The sequence below is a fragment of the Phyllostomus discolor genome, chromosome 13 (genome assembly GCF_004126475.2).
Source record: "Phyllostomus discolor isolate MPI-MPIP mPhyDis1 chromosome 13, mPhyDis1.pri.v3, whole genome shotgun sequence".
Taxonomy (NCBI): Eukaryota; Metazoa; Chordata; class Mammalia; order Chiroptera; family Phyllostomidae; genus Phyllostomus; species Phyllostomus discolor.
This window is the reverse complement of record NC_040915.2, coordinates 36,390,942-36,404,856: the sequence shown is the minus strand read 5'-3', so window position 1 is coordinate 36,404,856 and position 13,915 is coordinate 36,390,942. Positions and strand designations below refer to the sequence as shown.

Here is a 13,915-nt window from a genome sequence, read left to right as displayed (position 1 = left end):
ATACCAGAGCAGATTTGGTGCGCGCGCTGATACTCCTCGCCCGACAGGAAACGCGGAGCTATTTAAAAGACCCTATCGATTACTTTATCTTTCCCGGAGGAAAGCTTCTTGCCCTGGGACAAAAGATGCTCCCCGCCTAGAGATACAAGGCCACAGGCCTCCACACGGCGGAGGTCTGCACTGGCGACGGCCGACTGAGGCGCAGGGAGCGCAAAGACACTTACACTGCGGAGCGCGCGGACAGGCCCTGGAGGGCAGCAGGGGCGGGAGGGCACCACGGGCACTTCCCAGGATAACCCTTGGGAAAATCCTGGCCGTGTGCACGTAAAACACACACAAAGAAAGCGACTGTGCTCTTCAAGTGCGGGTGTCCATCCACACCGCATGGGCACCTTTAATTAAAGCGCACCAGTAAACACATTCAAAGCGGTTCCTGGAGGCTGTGGACGACCTCCACAGATACGTGTCTACGGTGTAAACATCGTAGGCGCTCCCTGGTGCTCCTTTTAAGGGCTTGAACGTCCACACTGTCCTATGGACACTGACAGTGTGGGGCTGCGTCCACACAGCCCTTGAGAGTGCGCTCACTTCGCGTTTGAGCCCCTGCACCTCGCGCATTTGTCTGGAGTACGGAATGCGCCCGGGGACATCCCGCGGCTGACCCTGGACTTGCTCCGGGACCTGCAGCTCGTTGGCCTCCGGGTCCCCTGCGCCGTGACCCGGCGAGACGCTAATAAATACCGACTGGACCCACTCGCACGGGACCGAAGGGTGTTGGCAGTGCAGCCCCGCCCCCGCGGTGGAAACTGCGCCGCAGAAGCTGCGTTGTAGCGGGTGGTAGTTTCTCCACCCCGCCCCCGCCTGCAGGGCAGGTCGGAAAAGATGTGGGAGGAAGATGCGAGAGACTGAAGCGTGGCGGGCCTAAGACCTGCTACCGACCGCTGACCGGTCATTTCCAGCTTAAATTCAATCCTGACCAGGCCGCGGCAACCCAGGGTGAAAGCTCGGGGACCTGCCGGGTCAGCCGGGACCCGGAGGACCGCACGGAGGGCAGCCGGCCGCCGCGGCTGTAGGCCTCCCTAGGCCCCCGCGCTTTGTGCAAAAGCAGGCAGCGGCTCGCCGACTCCCTGCTCCCGAACCCGCACAAGGACGCGCGAGGTGCTTGCACCGCGCGAGCGCGCACCTCGCTGGGCTGCACACCCACCCGGCAGGTGTGGACTGGCCCGAGAAAATCCACTCTCCTCTCCCCCGTTTCCGAGTCGCCGTCCCTCTGACTCGACTGTCACCCGAGTTTTCAGGCTGTGACCTTCGCCAAAGAGATCCAGACGGGCTGATTCCCGCTACGGATTCTTTCTGCCTCTCGGCGCTGCTGCTGTCGCCGAAGCAGTTTGCAGCCCGGGAAGGGGGTGGGGGGCGGTCGTGGGGCCCTGGCAACAGGCAGGTGAAAGCTCGAAGCGAACGAGAAACGACCACGGAAGTTCGAAAGCGACTCCCTCCGATCTGGCAAACCCTAACGCGAGTCTTAGAAGCGGGTCACATCTAACGCAGGATACATTCGGTTTTAGAAACATACCCCGCACAGCACGAGAAAGAAAGTGACTTACACAAAGGTACTATTGGCGACACTGGCAACGGCGAAAATGCACCGGAGTCGGCCAACTCAGCTGCTCTCCGGGGGAAAAAATAAATCCAATATATACTTAAATATAAAAATAAATCCAATGATACTTAAATTTGCAGAAAATGTCTCTAGAACGATATACTTTTTAAAAGCGGGTGACCACCAGGAGGGGGTGGGAATTAACTGTGAAACGAGAAGGGAACCTCTCCGGGTGATGCTTTTTTTTTTTTTTTTTTTTTGTATCTAGATTGCCGAGGTCCTTACAGGGGGCTCCTCAGCGTCACGACTCATTGCACACCGCTCACTTCAACTGTGATAATCCCGTTCTTGGTACAGTGTGCCTTAATAAAGCTGATCTTAAAACTAAATAAACCCAGACACAATTTTGACTTTAGGGAAAGGACCTGTGTGGCTGGAAGAGGGGCATAGTACGCTTTGTATTTTAGCTCGTTTTTTACTTGTTTGTTTTGGGGCTTTTTTGTCATTGTTTTGTTTTTAGGGTGCATTGCTCATTCAAAATATATAAGCAGGGTACTGTTGTGACGTGACTACAGAGCGATGATTGAGAGAGCCCGCAAAAGCAGGAACGGAAGAAGCCTGGGCGCCCACCGTGGGAACAAAGACAGACCAAACGCCGTCCAAGCCTGGGAAGGGTTCGGAAGGTGAGCTCTGTCTCTGATGGTCCGATCTGTTCCATCTGAGTTTGGCTAATGTGGCCGGCACAGCAACGAAAAGTGAGGACGGAGAACTTCTCTGGAGCTTCCGGGTGGTGCGGGTGGCTGCCGCGTCCTCTCGGACACCCAGGGCAGGCGGGCCACGGGAGAGGGCGACAGAGGCCACAGGAGCGGCGGGAGCACGCTATCCCGCTTGGAGCAAAGCACGGTAGCCCCGCAGCACTGTGGGAGGAGGCCAGACCCTGGATCTCTGTCCATGACAGCTGCCCGGGGCGCCCCAGTGGACTCAGGGCTCCTGGGGCCTGGCCCAGTCCACCTCCTGATGGGGCTCGTGGCCCCAAGGGTCGCCTGCAAGTGGCTGTTGGGGGGAACCACATATGAAATACCCCCTCCACTTATTGTCCTGGATGACAGGGGAGAGTCACCTCGGCCTTACTTAGGACAGACTGCCTATCTGGTTCAGATTCAGAGCAGTTTCACAGAGTGCTTTTGGAGGTTGGCCCTGCAGAGACAGATGGACTGTGGGCCAGAGGCCGGGTCAGGAAAAGGAGGAACTGCCAGACTCCTCCGCTGGGGAGTGGGGGGGGGGGGGGCGGCGGCTACCAAGCCTGGGGCTGGCCTCATCTGCTGCCCACTCACGGCCAGCAGGCCCACAGCACCTTTGCCAGCAAAGCAGCGTGGATACTTGTGGGGAAGCCACCAGCCCCGGGTACACACCTTTGGTCCTAAACCCCAAGGTGAGGGGTGGGGCCCAGGCGTGTGCATTTTACAAACGCACCCCGGGGGGGGGGGGGGGCTCTGGCCTAGGTATCTCCACAGCCCCAGGAGTTTCTGCCCTTCTATAAGGGCGCGGCTTAACTCCCTACACTTCAGAAATCATGATTTTTAAAAATCCCTTTAAGGCAATAAATGCGTGTGGAAACAACAACAACAACCACCTCCAGGAAATTGTCCTTCCTTCGAAAGGCACTGCAGAAAGGGGCACGTCTTATTCCTGCCGCCCTGGCCCCGCCCCCGGTGACCTCCCCCAGAAGGCTTCACTGTCCTCTCCTGCTTCCTCCAGAACGAACCCACAGACGCACACGCTCCGTGCAAAATGCAGATTCTGCACTTGGTTTGATATGTCACGTACCCCAAAATGTGTCCAGAGGAGGAAACACAAAGGTAGCAAATTCCTTCTCACGGCTGCTAAGTATTCTGCTCAATCGATGAGCATTTTTTTAAAGCAGCCCCCTGCAGTAAACATGTTATTTTTTTAATGTTTTGATGCTTTAAAAATTAAAAACTTCAATGAAAATACCCTTCTGATGTGCACATACCTACAGAATAGTCCTTGAAGTGGAAATACTTTTCCAAGGGCTTATTCATTTTATTTTGATAGCCGCTAAGGGCTCCAAAGAGATTCACCAATTCTCACTTCCCATCGGCAAGGCAAAAGAGTGAAGAGGGGGAGGGGTTATCAAAGCTCCGGTGTTTGCCCATCTGATAAGTGAAAACGTTTGCTTCTTTGTGTTTTCATCTGCCTTTCTTTCCTGCTCTCTGCCTACCAGCAAGGGTCTGCTCCCGTGGCCAATTTCAATTGTTTCCTTGGGTCGTTTTCTCATTGATTTACAGGAACTCTTTCCATATTGTGGAAATCAGTTTTTCTTGTCCTTCTTTCTAGCATTTAACCTGCATGTAGTTTTCACTTTGACTCTATTCATGGCATTTTCGGCTGCGCACGAGTTCATTTGTATGCCATCAGGTTTATGTAATTCATCTGTCATGGTTCTAGGTCTCTGGTTTTCCTCGTCCACCCTCCCAAATATACAAACACTCCAGATTTACGGCACTTTTATGTTTTAGTACTTAGGTTTAAATTTCTCATCTCTCTGGAACTAGACACAGTCAGTGTAGGAATAGTCCATTCTCTTTCCCTCACACCACCTCCACTTTATCTTGCATGTGTCTTGTTGTATGGACCACAGCCTCCGAAATAGCCTGGCATCTCAGCCCACAGGGCCTTGTTTCCCAACCCACTGGTTTCACTTTGTAGACTAACCAACCACCAACATGCCTGTCCACCCCTCCCCTGCCGGGGTAACAGCCTGGGGTGTTTCCCCAAACCACACAGCTGGGGAGGGACCTCATACCACCAGAAGAAAAACGATGTGCTCCTGGCCAGCCAGTCAGTGAGAGAAGCAGGACCCGAACCCAGTACCGGTTCATGGCCTAGAACAGCTCTGCCTCCCTAGTGGTCCATGTGTCTCGGGCTGTGCAGCTCCAGCACCTGCTGCTTGGTGAGCACCCGGTCGACCTGGATGCGGGGATTCAGGGAACCAGGCCCGGAGTCTAACAGGGGCCAGGCCGTGCAGTCACCTGAGGCTGGGCGGACGCTGCAGCCCATTCTTTTTGCCTTTCCGCTCACTGTCCCCCTGCCACACGCACACTCGTACAAATGCATGTATGACATCCACCTGCGGGCCCTAGGCCCTTCCTCGGGCCAAGCGACTTCAGACAGACGGACAGACAGACAGACACCACTGAAGCAGTTTGGGGAACTTCCTGCCTCTCCCAGCTGGCTAACAGGGGCTTGACCGTGGAGCACAGAGAGCCAGGAGCCCGATGGAGGGGAGGCCTTGGGGACACAGAGACGGCATCTCCGGAGCTCGCTCACACTGCCCAGAAAGCAGGCCGGCTGTCTCGTTTGTGGGGTCCAGTAGAGAATGACAATGTGGAGCCCACCATGAGAAACATATCGAGAATGTGTAGACACCAACAGGACTGCGTTGGGGCCTTCCACGCCCAAGCCCCCATGCAAAGGCCCAGGTCCCACGCCCGGGAAGCCGGCCTTGGGAAAGGGCAGGGGCAGTGATAAGGGAGGGCAGACGAGAGTCCACCTCTGGCCTCTAACGTTTCAACTTTTCAGGAACATGGCCTGGGGGTGGGTCATTCCTCACAGCTGAAACGGAAGCAATCCCAACGCCCATCACTGACCAACGTAGATACAAAATGTGGCCTATTCGTCCAATAGAATATTATTCAGCCATGAAAAGGAGCAACGTACTAACCCACGTTACACGGATGGACCTGGAAAACATCACGCTAAGTGAAAGGAGCCAGTCGCAAAAGGCCACATGTTATGTAGTCACATTTGTGTGTAATTCCCAGACAAGGCAAAGTATAGAGACGGAAAGTAGGTGGATTGACGGTTGTTGTCTGGAGCTGGGGAGGTGGGAGATGGGGGGGAGGGTTAGGGTCTCTTTGGGGAGGTGATGAAAAGATCCTAAAAATGTGTGACGGTCTCACACATCTGTCACCACACTAAGAATCGCTGACTTGTATGCTTTAAATGGATGAAGTGTATGGCGTGTGAAAGACATCTATTATATCTTAACAGAGCCCTTACCGAAAGAAGGGGGCAGGGGGAGGAGAAGGGTGGGGAAGGGATCTTAAATTTCCCCCTCATTCTGTCAAATGAACCTTATGCGAAAGTCCCCCTTCTCCAGAAGGTTTTGGGGAACCCAGCACCCTAAATCCAGCAACGGGGTCCTCCCCCGGGGGCGCTGGCGGGAGAAGAGGGTGGGGGGAGGGCGTCTTGCCTCCCCCGCCGTTGGTGAGGCAGGGACCGGCAATGAGGGGTCTCCGGCTCTGCGGTGGGCCCTCTGTTCCGGTACTGACTCGTGGTCACTTCCCATCTCCGTGACCTTGGGCAAGTCATTTCACCTCCCTGAGCCTTTGAGCTCTGCGGAGCAATCGAGGTAAGCGGATCGGAGATGAAGTAGGTGACAGCGTGGGGCTCACCCAGTGGGCGCCCAAGACACGGCGGTGGCACGGAAGGAGCCACCTGAACAAGGCGCATCAAGGGGCAAGAAAAACCCGGTGGGGCGGAGGCCACCCGACTCTTCAGGAGCCTAGGGCGAGGGCCGCAGCCCCAAGAGTCGCCCCCGCCCCCGCCCCGGGCCCGGAAGGAAGCCAGGGCGGCGGAGGGGCCCCCGCGCGGCCGGACGGGGAGCCGGGGCGAGGGCCGGGAGCCGGGCCCGCAGCCGCCGCCGCTGGCTCATCCATCAGCCGGACGAAGAGCAGAGGCGCGCTCTCGGCCCTCTGTTTGCTTTCTCGCCAATTATTGCCGCGCCTCAGCCCCTTTGTTGATACAGTAGTCCGAAAAAGTGCTAATGTTCATTTATCAGGGGGCCCGCCCGGGACTCCGCGAGTTGCGATTCTTCCCAAAATATAAACACGGGGCGAGCGTCCCAGACAGAAACCCCCATCTGTTTCCCCGGCGCGGGCCGAGAGCGAGGCGTTGTTGAAGATAAAGCCGCGGATAACGCCGCCTGTCTCCAATGGACGTCTCCCTGGCGCATTAATGACATTCCCGGTTATAGTTCCAGCTTATCTTTCAATTAATCATATATACCTTTTTCGGCCGGCCGGCGGGGCTGACGGCAGGAACCGGGGGCCGCTCGGGCCCGCGCCGATCGCTCTCCAATTAATAATATTTTATGTGCGCAGAAGGCGCTCGAGTGGTCCTGGAACCCGGCTCATCTTAAAGCAGCAATTCTTTAAAAGGCAAGGAAAGAGACGGAGGCACTTTCGATCTCTCTCTCCCTCTCGTCTCTGCCTCCTTTTGTGTCTCTCTCCGCCTTTCTCTGCTGGGCTGAAGGCTGTTTGTTTGTCCTGCTCCGCCGGCCAAAGTGCGGCTTAGAGAGGCGTCCAGGACGGGTCCGCCGCCCCTGGAGAGGAAGAGGCTTCCCCGGTGGGGCCGGGGAATCCGGTTTCGCCCCTCCCCATGCCCTAGCATTTCGACTAATAGAGAAAACAAAACCGTGTTCACTCGCTCGGAAACAGAGAAGACGGCGGATACAAGTTAGAGATTGCTCTTGGACACACGTCCAGGGGGAGACCCGGGGTGGGTCGCCCCAATTTCGGTTTTGCCCCTACTCATCCACTTTGGTCCCAGTGTTCTCCCTCCATGAACGCTAAGGCCTGTTTTAGAGCCGAGAGAAATTGTGAGGGGACCCCCAGAGGGTGTAGGGGTGGAGAAGCCACCGCAGTTGTCCAAACTGGGGGCGGGGGCGGGGGGAGGGTCTTTCCTCCCCTTTTCTGGACACCTGACCCACAGGTGTGTCAGCCCTGGAAACCCCCATACCAGGAATAAGTTGAAATAAGTGATAAATCTTCACCGCCTTGACATGCAGAGGAAATGCTAGGGTTTTTTTTTTTTTCCTCCTTCCAGAACTATCTCCTTAAAAGAAAAATTTAAAAACCCCACTAAAAACAGGGATCCCGGATGTGGCCTCCATGTTCCCCATTAAACGGCAATATTTCAGGCGTCAGCTCACGCTAATCTTTCAAACTGTCATCGAGGGCCGCCGGGCCGGCCCATTCACTTAGCCGCGCTCCCGGGACCCTGGTTCTGGGCTCCTTTCAGCGAGACGTTTAATTGAATCGGATGTGGCTCGTTTGCCAGGCGTCACCGCCTGCGCGATAGGGGTCCTCTCCCACTCCCCAAAGGGCAACCTCCAAAGGCGAGGCGGGCCCCTAAGCTAGGTTAGTTGAGAGCAGCGACTAGAGCGTTGGCCAAACTCTGGCGAGGAAGGGCCAAAGCGAGGCCACGGGTGTGCAGACGGGTCCGCGGAGGAGGCTGGTTGGGGGGTTGGGAGGTGGGCGGGGGCAGTAGGTTCCGGGGCCTGGATAACCCGCACATTTGAAACCAGGCACCTCTCTGCAAAACCAGCTAAGGATCCCAGAGCCGTTTGTGGACCCCGGCTGGCAAACTCAAGCGACACTCCGCTCCAGCAGCCCAGGCCTGATGCTGGCGGCCGGCGCCTGGAAGCCGGGGTCGGAGTGCTCCCAGGCTCCGGTCCCCGCGCGGCTCCCCGGTCCTGCGCCCTAGTTCGCAGGCTACAGACCCTGCGAGCATGGGCTTGATGAGGGGCCGGGAGGGCCTCCACATTGGGCCTAGGCTTGACTCCTCGGGGCCCTTGCCCACCGCGCTGCCCCACCGCTCGCGGCCCCTCAAGAGCAGCCTAAGGTTCACGTTCCGGACGACAGTCGCCACCTTGTCCCCTCGCCGCTTTGTGCGTTTCCCCTGCGCCCAGGGCCTACCTTCTGAAGCCTTAGGCCAGAACCGGGCCTTTAGCTTGCCTTGGGCCCTGAGCAGACTTTCTTCTAATCCAAGCCCTTCTTACCCCCATCTCCCACTCGCCCTCTGCGAGAGGCCGAGCCCTCCCAGCCTCCGTGCTCCGAGAGTCCGCGCCTCCCCTGCACCTTGCCGGCAAAAACTTGGGTGGTGGGAAATCGACGCTTCTCCCCAGGGACAGGAGAAGGCGGCCCTAACCTGGGGCCGTTCTTCCTGGGGCCAGAACCCCCCTGAAATTGTACGGACAATGGAGCGCCCCAGCGCGGAGTTCCGGGGCCGAGGGGGAGGCCAGAAGCCTGTATCTCATCCCCCAAGGAACCCAGAGGATGAGGCGCTGGGATCGGGCTTGGTAGCTTGTGCTCCCACATTAATTACGGGTAGATTTTCCCTACCAAAGACCACCACTTCACTGACCCTGGGCTAAACACCGCCCCGCCCCCCCCCCCCCCCCCCCGTCCTGCATTTCCCCCACGCGCCTGGCCACTGGCAGTCAGGGTGCCCCACTTGGATCTGGCCCAGAGACCTCAGAGAAATCTTTCCCGCTGTGTTCAGAGGATCCCCGCCCCGCTGGAGAGCCAAGCCTGGTTTGGGGCCTGAGGCCTTGGGGCTGGCAGGGGTCTGGGGGCCTTACAGCTACTTGGTGTGGACAGGGGAGGGAGGGAGGCAGGAGTGGTGAGGTCCAGAATGGGAGAGAGTAGGCCTCAGGGAGCTAGGGCACCCTAGAAAGCAGCCCTCCTCCGGGAAGCTGTCTGCGGGCCAGAATTCTGGACTTCTTTCATTATTAAGGGGAGGGTCAGCTCTCTGGGAGGAGACTGGCAGTGACTGGCGCCCCCTGGAGTTGTGTGTGTAAAACTCCAACACCACAACCACCCATCTGGCCTTTCTGCTGGATACCCCCAAGCACCCCCCACCCGGGGGAAGGAGGGGACCACTGGGGCAGAACCAGCCCCCTCAGCCAAGTCGAACAGAGCCCCCACATCGTCCGGAGTCTGCCCCTCCTGCCATCACCCGGAGCAACAGCCCTCCTTGTTTTCTGCAGACTCTTCCCAGTCTTATACCTTCAGCGATAAAGCCTTTAAGACCCCTCCCTGCACATGACCCCCCTGCCCAGCCCCCTCCCAGTCCTTCCCTCTGCCACTCTGTTTCAGGTGCTGGGAAACATCTCTTCACATTCCCCACCCCGCCCAGATTCGGGGAAAATCGAGCTCTTCCCTGTGCATGCATCCTGGAGGGGTTTCCAGGTGGACACTGTGGGGGCATCTCACGCTGCAGGAGCAGAAGGAGAGCCTTTCAAGTGTGTTGCGGCCCCTTTAAAAAGCTGAGCAGGAATTTTTTTTTTTAGTCTAATGACTATATTAGGTGACACGAAACTGCTCATCGTTCCTGTCAACACAGCCCCTGGCCCAATGGCAAGCTGAGCCCCCCTCCTCCGGCCTGATCCCGCCTCCGCCGCCCCAGAGCCCCGCACTACCTGCTGCCCGGCCACAACTGGAGTGGGAAGGCGGGTGCGCGGGCGCGAGGGCGGCGGGCACCATGCAGGGAGGCTGCCAGGGGCCGTGGGCAGCGCGGCTCACTGCCGCCCACCTGGCGTGGTGAGACGCGCGCTGCCACCATGTTCCCCAGCCCTGCCCTCGCACCCACGCCGTTTTCGGTCAAAGACATCCTGAACCTGGAGCAGCAGCGCGGCCTGGCCTCCGGGGAGCTCTCGGCGCGCCTGGAGGCCACCCTGGCGCCCGCCTCCTGCATGCTGGCAGCCTTCAAGCCCGAGGCCTACGCGGGGCCCGAGGCCTCCGTGCCCGGCCTCCCGGAGCTGCGCACGGAGTTGGGCCCCGCGCCCTCGCCCGCCAAGTGCGCGCCTGCCTTCTCCGCCGCCCCCGCCTTCTACCCGCGTGCCTACGGCGACCCCGACCCTGCCAAGGACCTTCGATCGGATAAAAAAGGTAAGGACGAGACACAAGACCCTTCCCCCTTCCGAGTCGATGTCGTCCCCGAACCCCGCCGCCAACAAAGTCTGGCCTGGGTGGAGGAGACTCCAGCGCCGGGGCTGAGGGCCGAGCGCAGGGGGCTGGGAGTGGAAGAGGGGACCCTGCAGCCAAGGCCCCGGCGCCCCGCGTCCAGTCGGGGGTTTTGGAGAAAAATTCCGGGTGGAGACGGTCAGAAACAAGAGACAAAGTGTGTTTTGGGGCCTAACAAAGCCCCGGGCGCGGCAGCCCTGCGCCGGGATCTGTTCAGCCGAGCAACCGATTTGTAGTAGCAGACAGAACAGAGAGAGAGATTCTCTGTGACGGTGTTTTTTAAAAGTCTCTTTTGGATATGGGGGCCCTTGTTTGAGGACCTGAGGAAGATCGGTGACCAAACTAAAACGCTGCACACCAGACGTGCTTTTACGCACGCACAGTTGGAGGAGGGTCCAGGACCTTCATGCCCAACCGTAACCCGCGTTTCTGGGGCTTTTCCTCCTTTGTTCCAGGACAGTGTAATCTGGGGAACAAGGGCCTCGATTTTAAAACCGGAATACTGCGCGGGCGGTCAGGAATCTGACTTGCCATCTCTAGTTTTCCAGCACGATTTCCCCACGCACTCAGGGCCAAGAAGTTCAGCCCTGGGAAAGGTTAGAAAAGGCCGGGCAAAAGGTGCGGGGCAGCAGAGGAGACAGAGGACTGGGGAGGTGGCCTAATCACCCGCGAGCGTGCGCCTTGCCAGAAGCGGGGGAGGCTGACCCCCTGCCCCCCCCCCCCTCCCGCGGAAGAGAGCACATTGGTGACGCCTTGGCTCGACGCGGGGTCCCCGAGAGCCGGGGCGGCCGCGGGCGCCGGGAGAAGGGTTGCTGGGAGCCCGGAGGGAGAGCATCTTCGTCTGAGCCCAGAAAGGTTTGTCTAGGAGCACAGAGAAGGCCCGGACAGATGCTGGCGGGCCCGGCGGGCTGAAGTGCTTGCTCCCCATTGGAATTCCAACTCGAGCTCGCGCGCAGGGCAGGTTCTGCGGCCGCCTGCCCATCACCCCGCGGCCTCTGGGCGCTGCACACACCCCGCGCCAGTTTCGCGGGGGGGAGGGGGGCTTAGGTCATCAAACCAGCACCTCTTGCCTTCTCTTGCTATGGTTCCGTAACTTTGAGATGATGTGACCCACGCTGGGCGAGGCCTCGGCACTCCCTTCACCGAACCAAAGCAGCGCTAATCGAATTCACCCCCGTGCCGCCCCCCGGAGTTTTATTTTCTTTGCAGCCTGAAATCGTGAATCGCTGTCCAGCCCCCGCACCACACAGTGTGACCTCCCGGAGGGCAGGGACCGCTCTTGTTTCGTCCTCCAGTGCCCAGAGCCATGCCTGGCACACAGTAGGCATTCAACAACTGCTGGCTGTGGAGCGGAAACCGAGCCGCCCGCGGTGCTCAGTGCACGGGCAGGGGGAGCCGCCGCCCAGCTGGGCTCTCCCGGGGCTGGTCGGAGTCTCACCGACTAGGGCCCATTCCCCGCCCGGGCTTCGCGGGCCGGGCCGTTCTAACCTGACCGTTTGACCGAGCGTCTCTCTGCCTCTCTGTGCCCCGCAGAGCTGTGCGCGCTGCAGAAGGCTGCGGAGCTGGAGAAGCCGGAGGCTGACAGCGCGGAGCGACCCCGCGCGCGGCGGCGGAGGAAGCCGCGCGTGCTTTTCTCGCAGGCGCAGGTCTACGAGCTGGAGCGGCGCTTCAAACAGCAGCGCTACCTGTCGGCCCCCGAGCGCGACCAGCTGGCCAGCGTGCTGAAGCTCACGTCCACACAGGTCAAGATCTGGTTCCAGAACCGGCGCTACAAGTGCAAGCGGCAGCGGCAGGACCAGACTCTGGAGCTGGTGGGGCTGCCCCCGCCGCCGCCGCCGCCGCCCGCGCGCAGGATCGCCGTGCCGGTGCTGGTGCGCGACGGCAAGCCCTGCCTGGGGGACTCGGCGCCCTACGCGCCCGCCTACGGCGTGGGGTACGGCTACAACGCCTACCCCGCCTACCCGGGCTACGGCGGCGCGGCCTGCAGCCCCGGCTACAGCTGCGCCGCCGCCTACCCCGCCGGGCCGCCCCCGGCGCAGTCGGCCACGGCCGCGGCCAACAACAGCTTCGTGAACTTCGGCGTCGGGGACTTGAACGCGGTGCAGAGCCCGGATTCCGCAGGGCAACTCGGGAGTGTCCACGCTGCACGGTATCCGAGCCTGGTAGGGAAGGGACCTGCCCGGGGCGCTCCGGACGGATCCCACCTCCATCGAAGGGCACCGACCCTCGGGGGGAGGGAGGGAGGGCTCCGGACTCGTTCCTGCGGCCCTCGGGGTTCCCATTCACCCTCGCAGAGGCCTCGGGCTTTCCCCGCCCCGCGTTGCCTTTGTCCCTACGCGGGAGAGAGTTGGTAGCCGAGTTTGCCACTTGCGGTGAACGGTCCCGCACCCTGGTGCCTTTCCCTCGGCCGCGGCGTGCACTCCGAGCGCCCACGGGCAACCTCAGCGGGCCGAACACCGGTCAGTTAGGACTGGGAGCCCGGGCGCGCGGGGCCTGAGATCCGGCCGCCTTTCTGCAGCCTGGGCCCGGCGCCCGGGCACGTGCTGCCTTGCCGCCGCCCGCTCACCCACCCACCCACCCGTATTTATGTTTTTACCTGTTGCTGTAAGTAATGAGACTCCCCTTCCCATTAAAGAGAGTGCGCTGACCCGGCACGTGTGCTTCTTTCAGCTCGCGGCGCTTCAGACTCTCAATTTGGGGGGAGCAGAGGCTGCCCCTGCGCGTCTCGAGCTGCAGGTGGAGGCGCATGCGCTGAGCAAAGCGGTGACGCCGCTAAACCACGTCGCGTCCGTTGTTGGGCAGTTTCTGGGATTGCCTCTCCTAACCTTCAACAACGCAGGAAGGTGGTTCTAGTGTAAAAGGTTAGTGGACTGAGTGTCGGGGAGGCTGAATGACCTGCCTGGGCCAAAGAGCGCCAGTACTGGTGGAACTAACTGCGTGCGGCTGGGCTCCGGGTCGCCCCGGAGAGATGGAGGCCCTCTGCGCCGAGCTCCCATCCTTTAGCCCGGCTGTGCGCACGGTGCTGTCCCTGCTGTGCGCCCGGTGCCGTTCCAGGTGCTCGCGGGGACGTGAAGAGCGAGCGGACTCCCGGGCCCTGTGGGCCTGGAGGGCACCACAGCTCCTCCTGCTTAGGGGGAGAAGCGCCTCAGTCCGTGGGACAGACGAAGAGCTGAGACCCAGAGCCCTTGTCAAACTTCCCAGAGCCCTGCGGCCCAGCGGGTCTCTGGCGGCCGCAGCTGGGGTCCCGCAGCCAGAGTCTCCCCTGCTGCCTAGCTGCAGGCAGAGAGCCGAACCTGGACCACAAAGAGACGTCCTAGGGCCACGGACTGTGCTCACCCCAGCAGTGGCTAGGTCACGTGACTTTACGTGGTGAGGGAACCTGCTTCCCCAACCCGCCCATGTCCTGCTCTCTCTCCTCCGGGCGTTTCTCGGCCGCTGCCCTGGTCCCTGACTGACAGATGCTCCCGAGCGCGGTGCAGGGTTT

General features: G+C 60.0%; 1 protein-coding gene across 1 annotated transcript; it reads left to right on the top strand.

Moving 5' to 3' along the window:
* The first annotated feature begins 9,757 nt into the window (after window positions 1-9,757).
* Window positions 9,758-12,699, top strand: NKX2-5 (NK2 homeobox 5). The gene is given in 3 exon segments (XM_028528683.2): window positions 9,758-10,356; window positions 11,965-12,541; window positions 12,543-12,699. Coding segments are annotated over 3 exon segments (960 nt in total). The 5' UTR covers window positions 9,758-10,028; the 3' UTR covers window positions 12,598-12,699.
* Window positions 12,700-13,915: the final 1,216 nt, after the last annotated feature.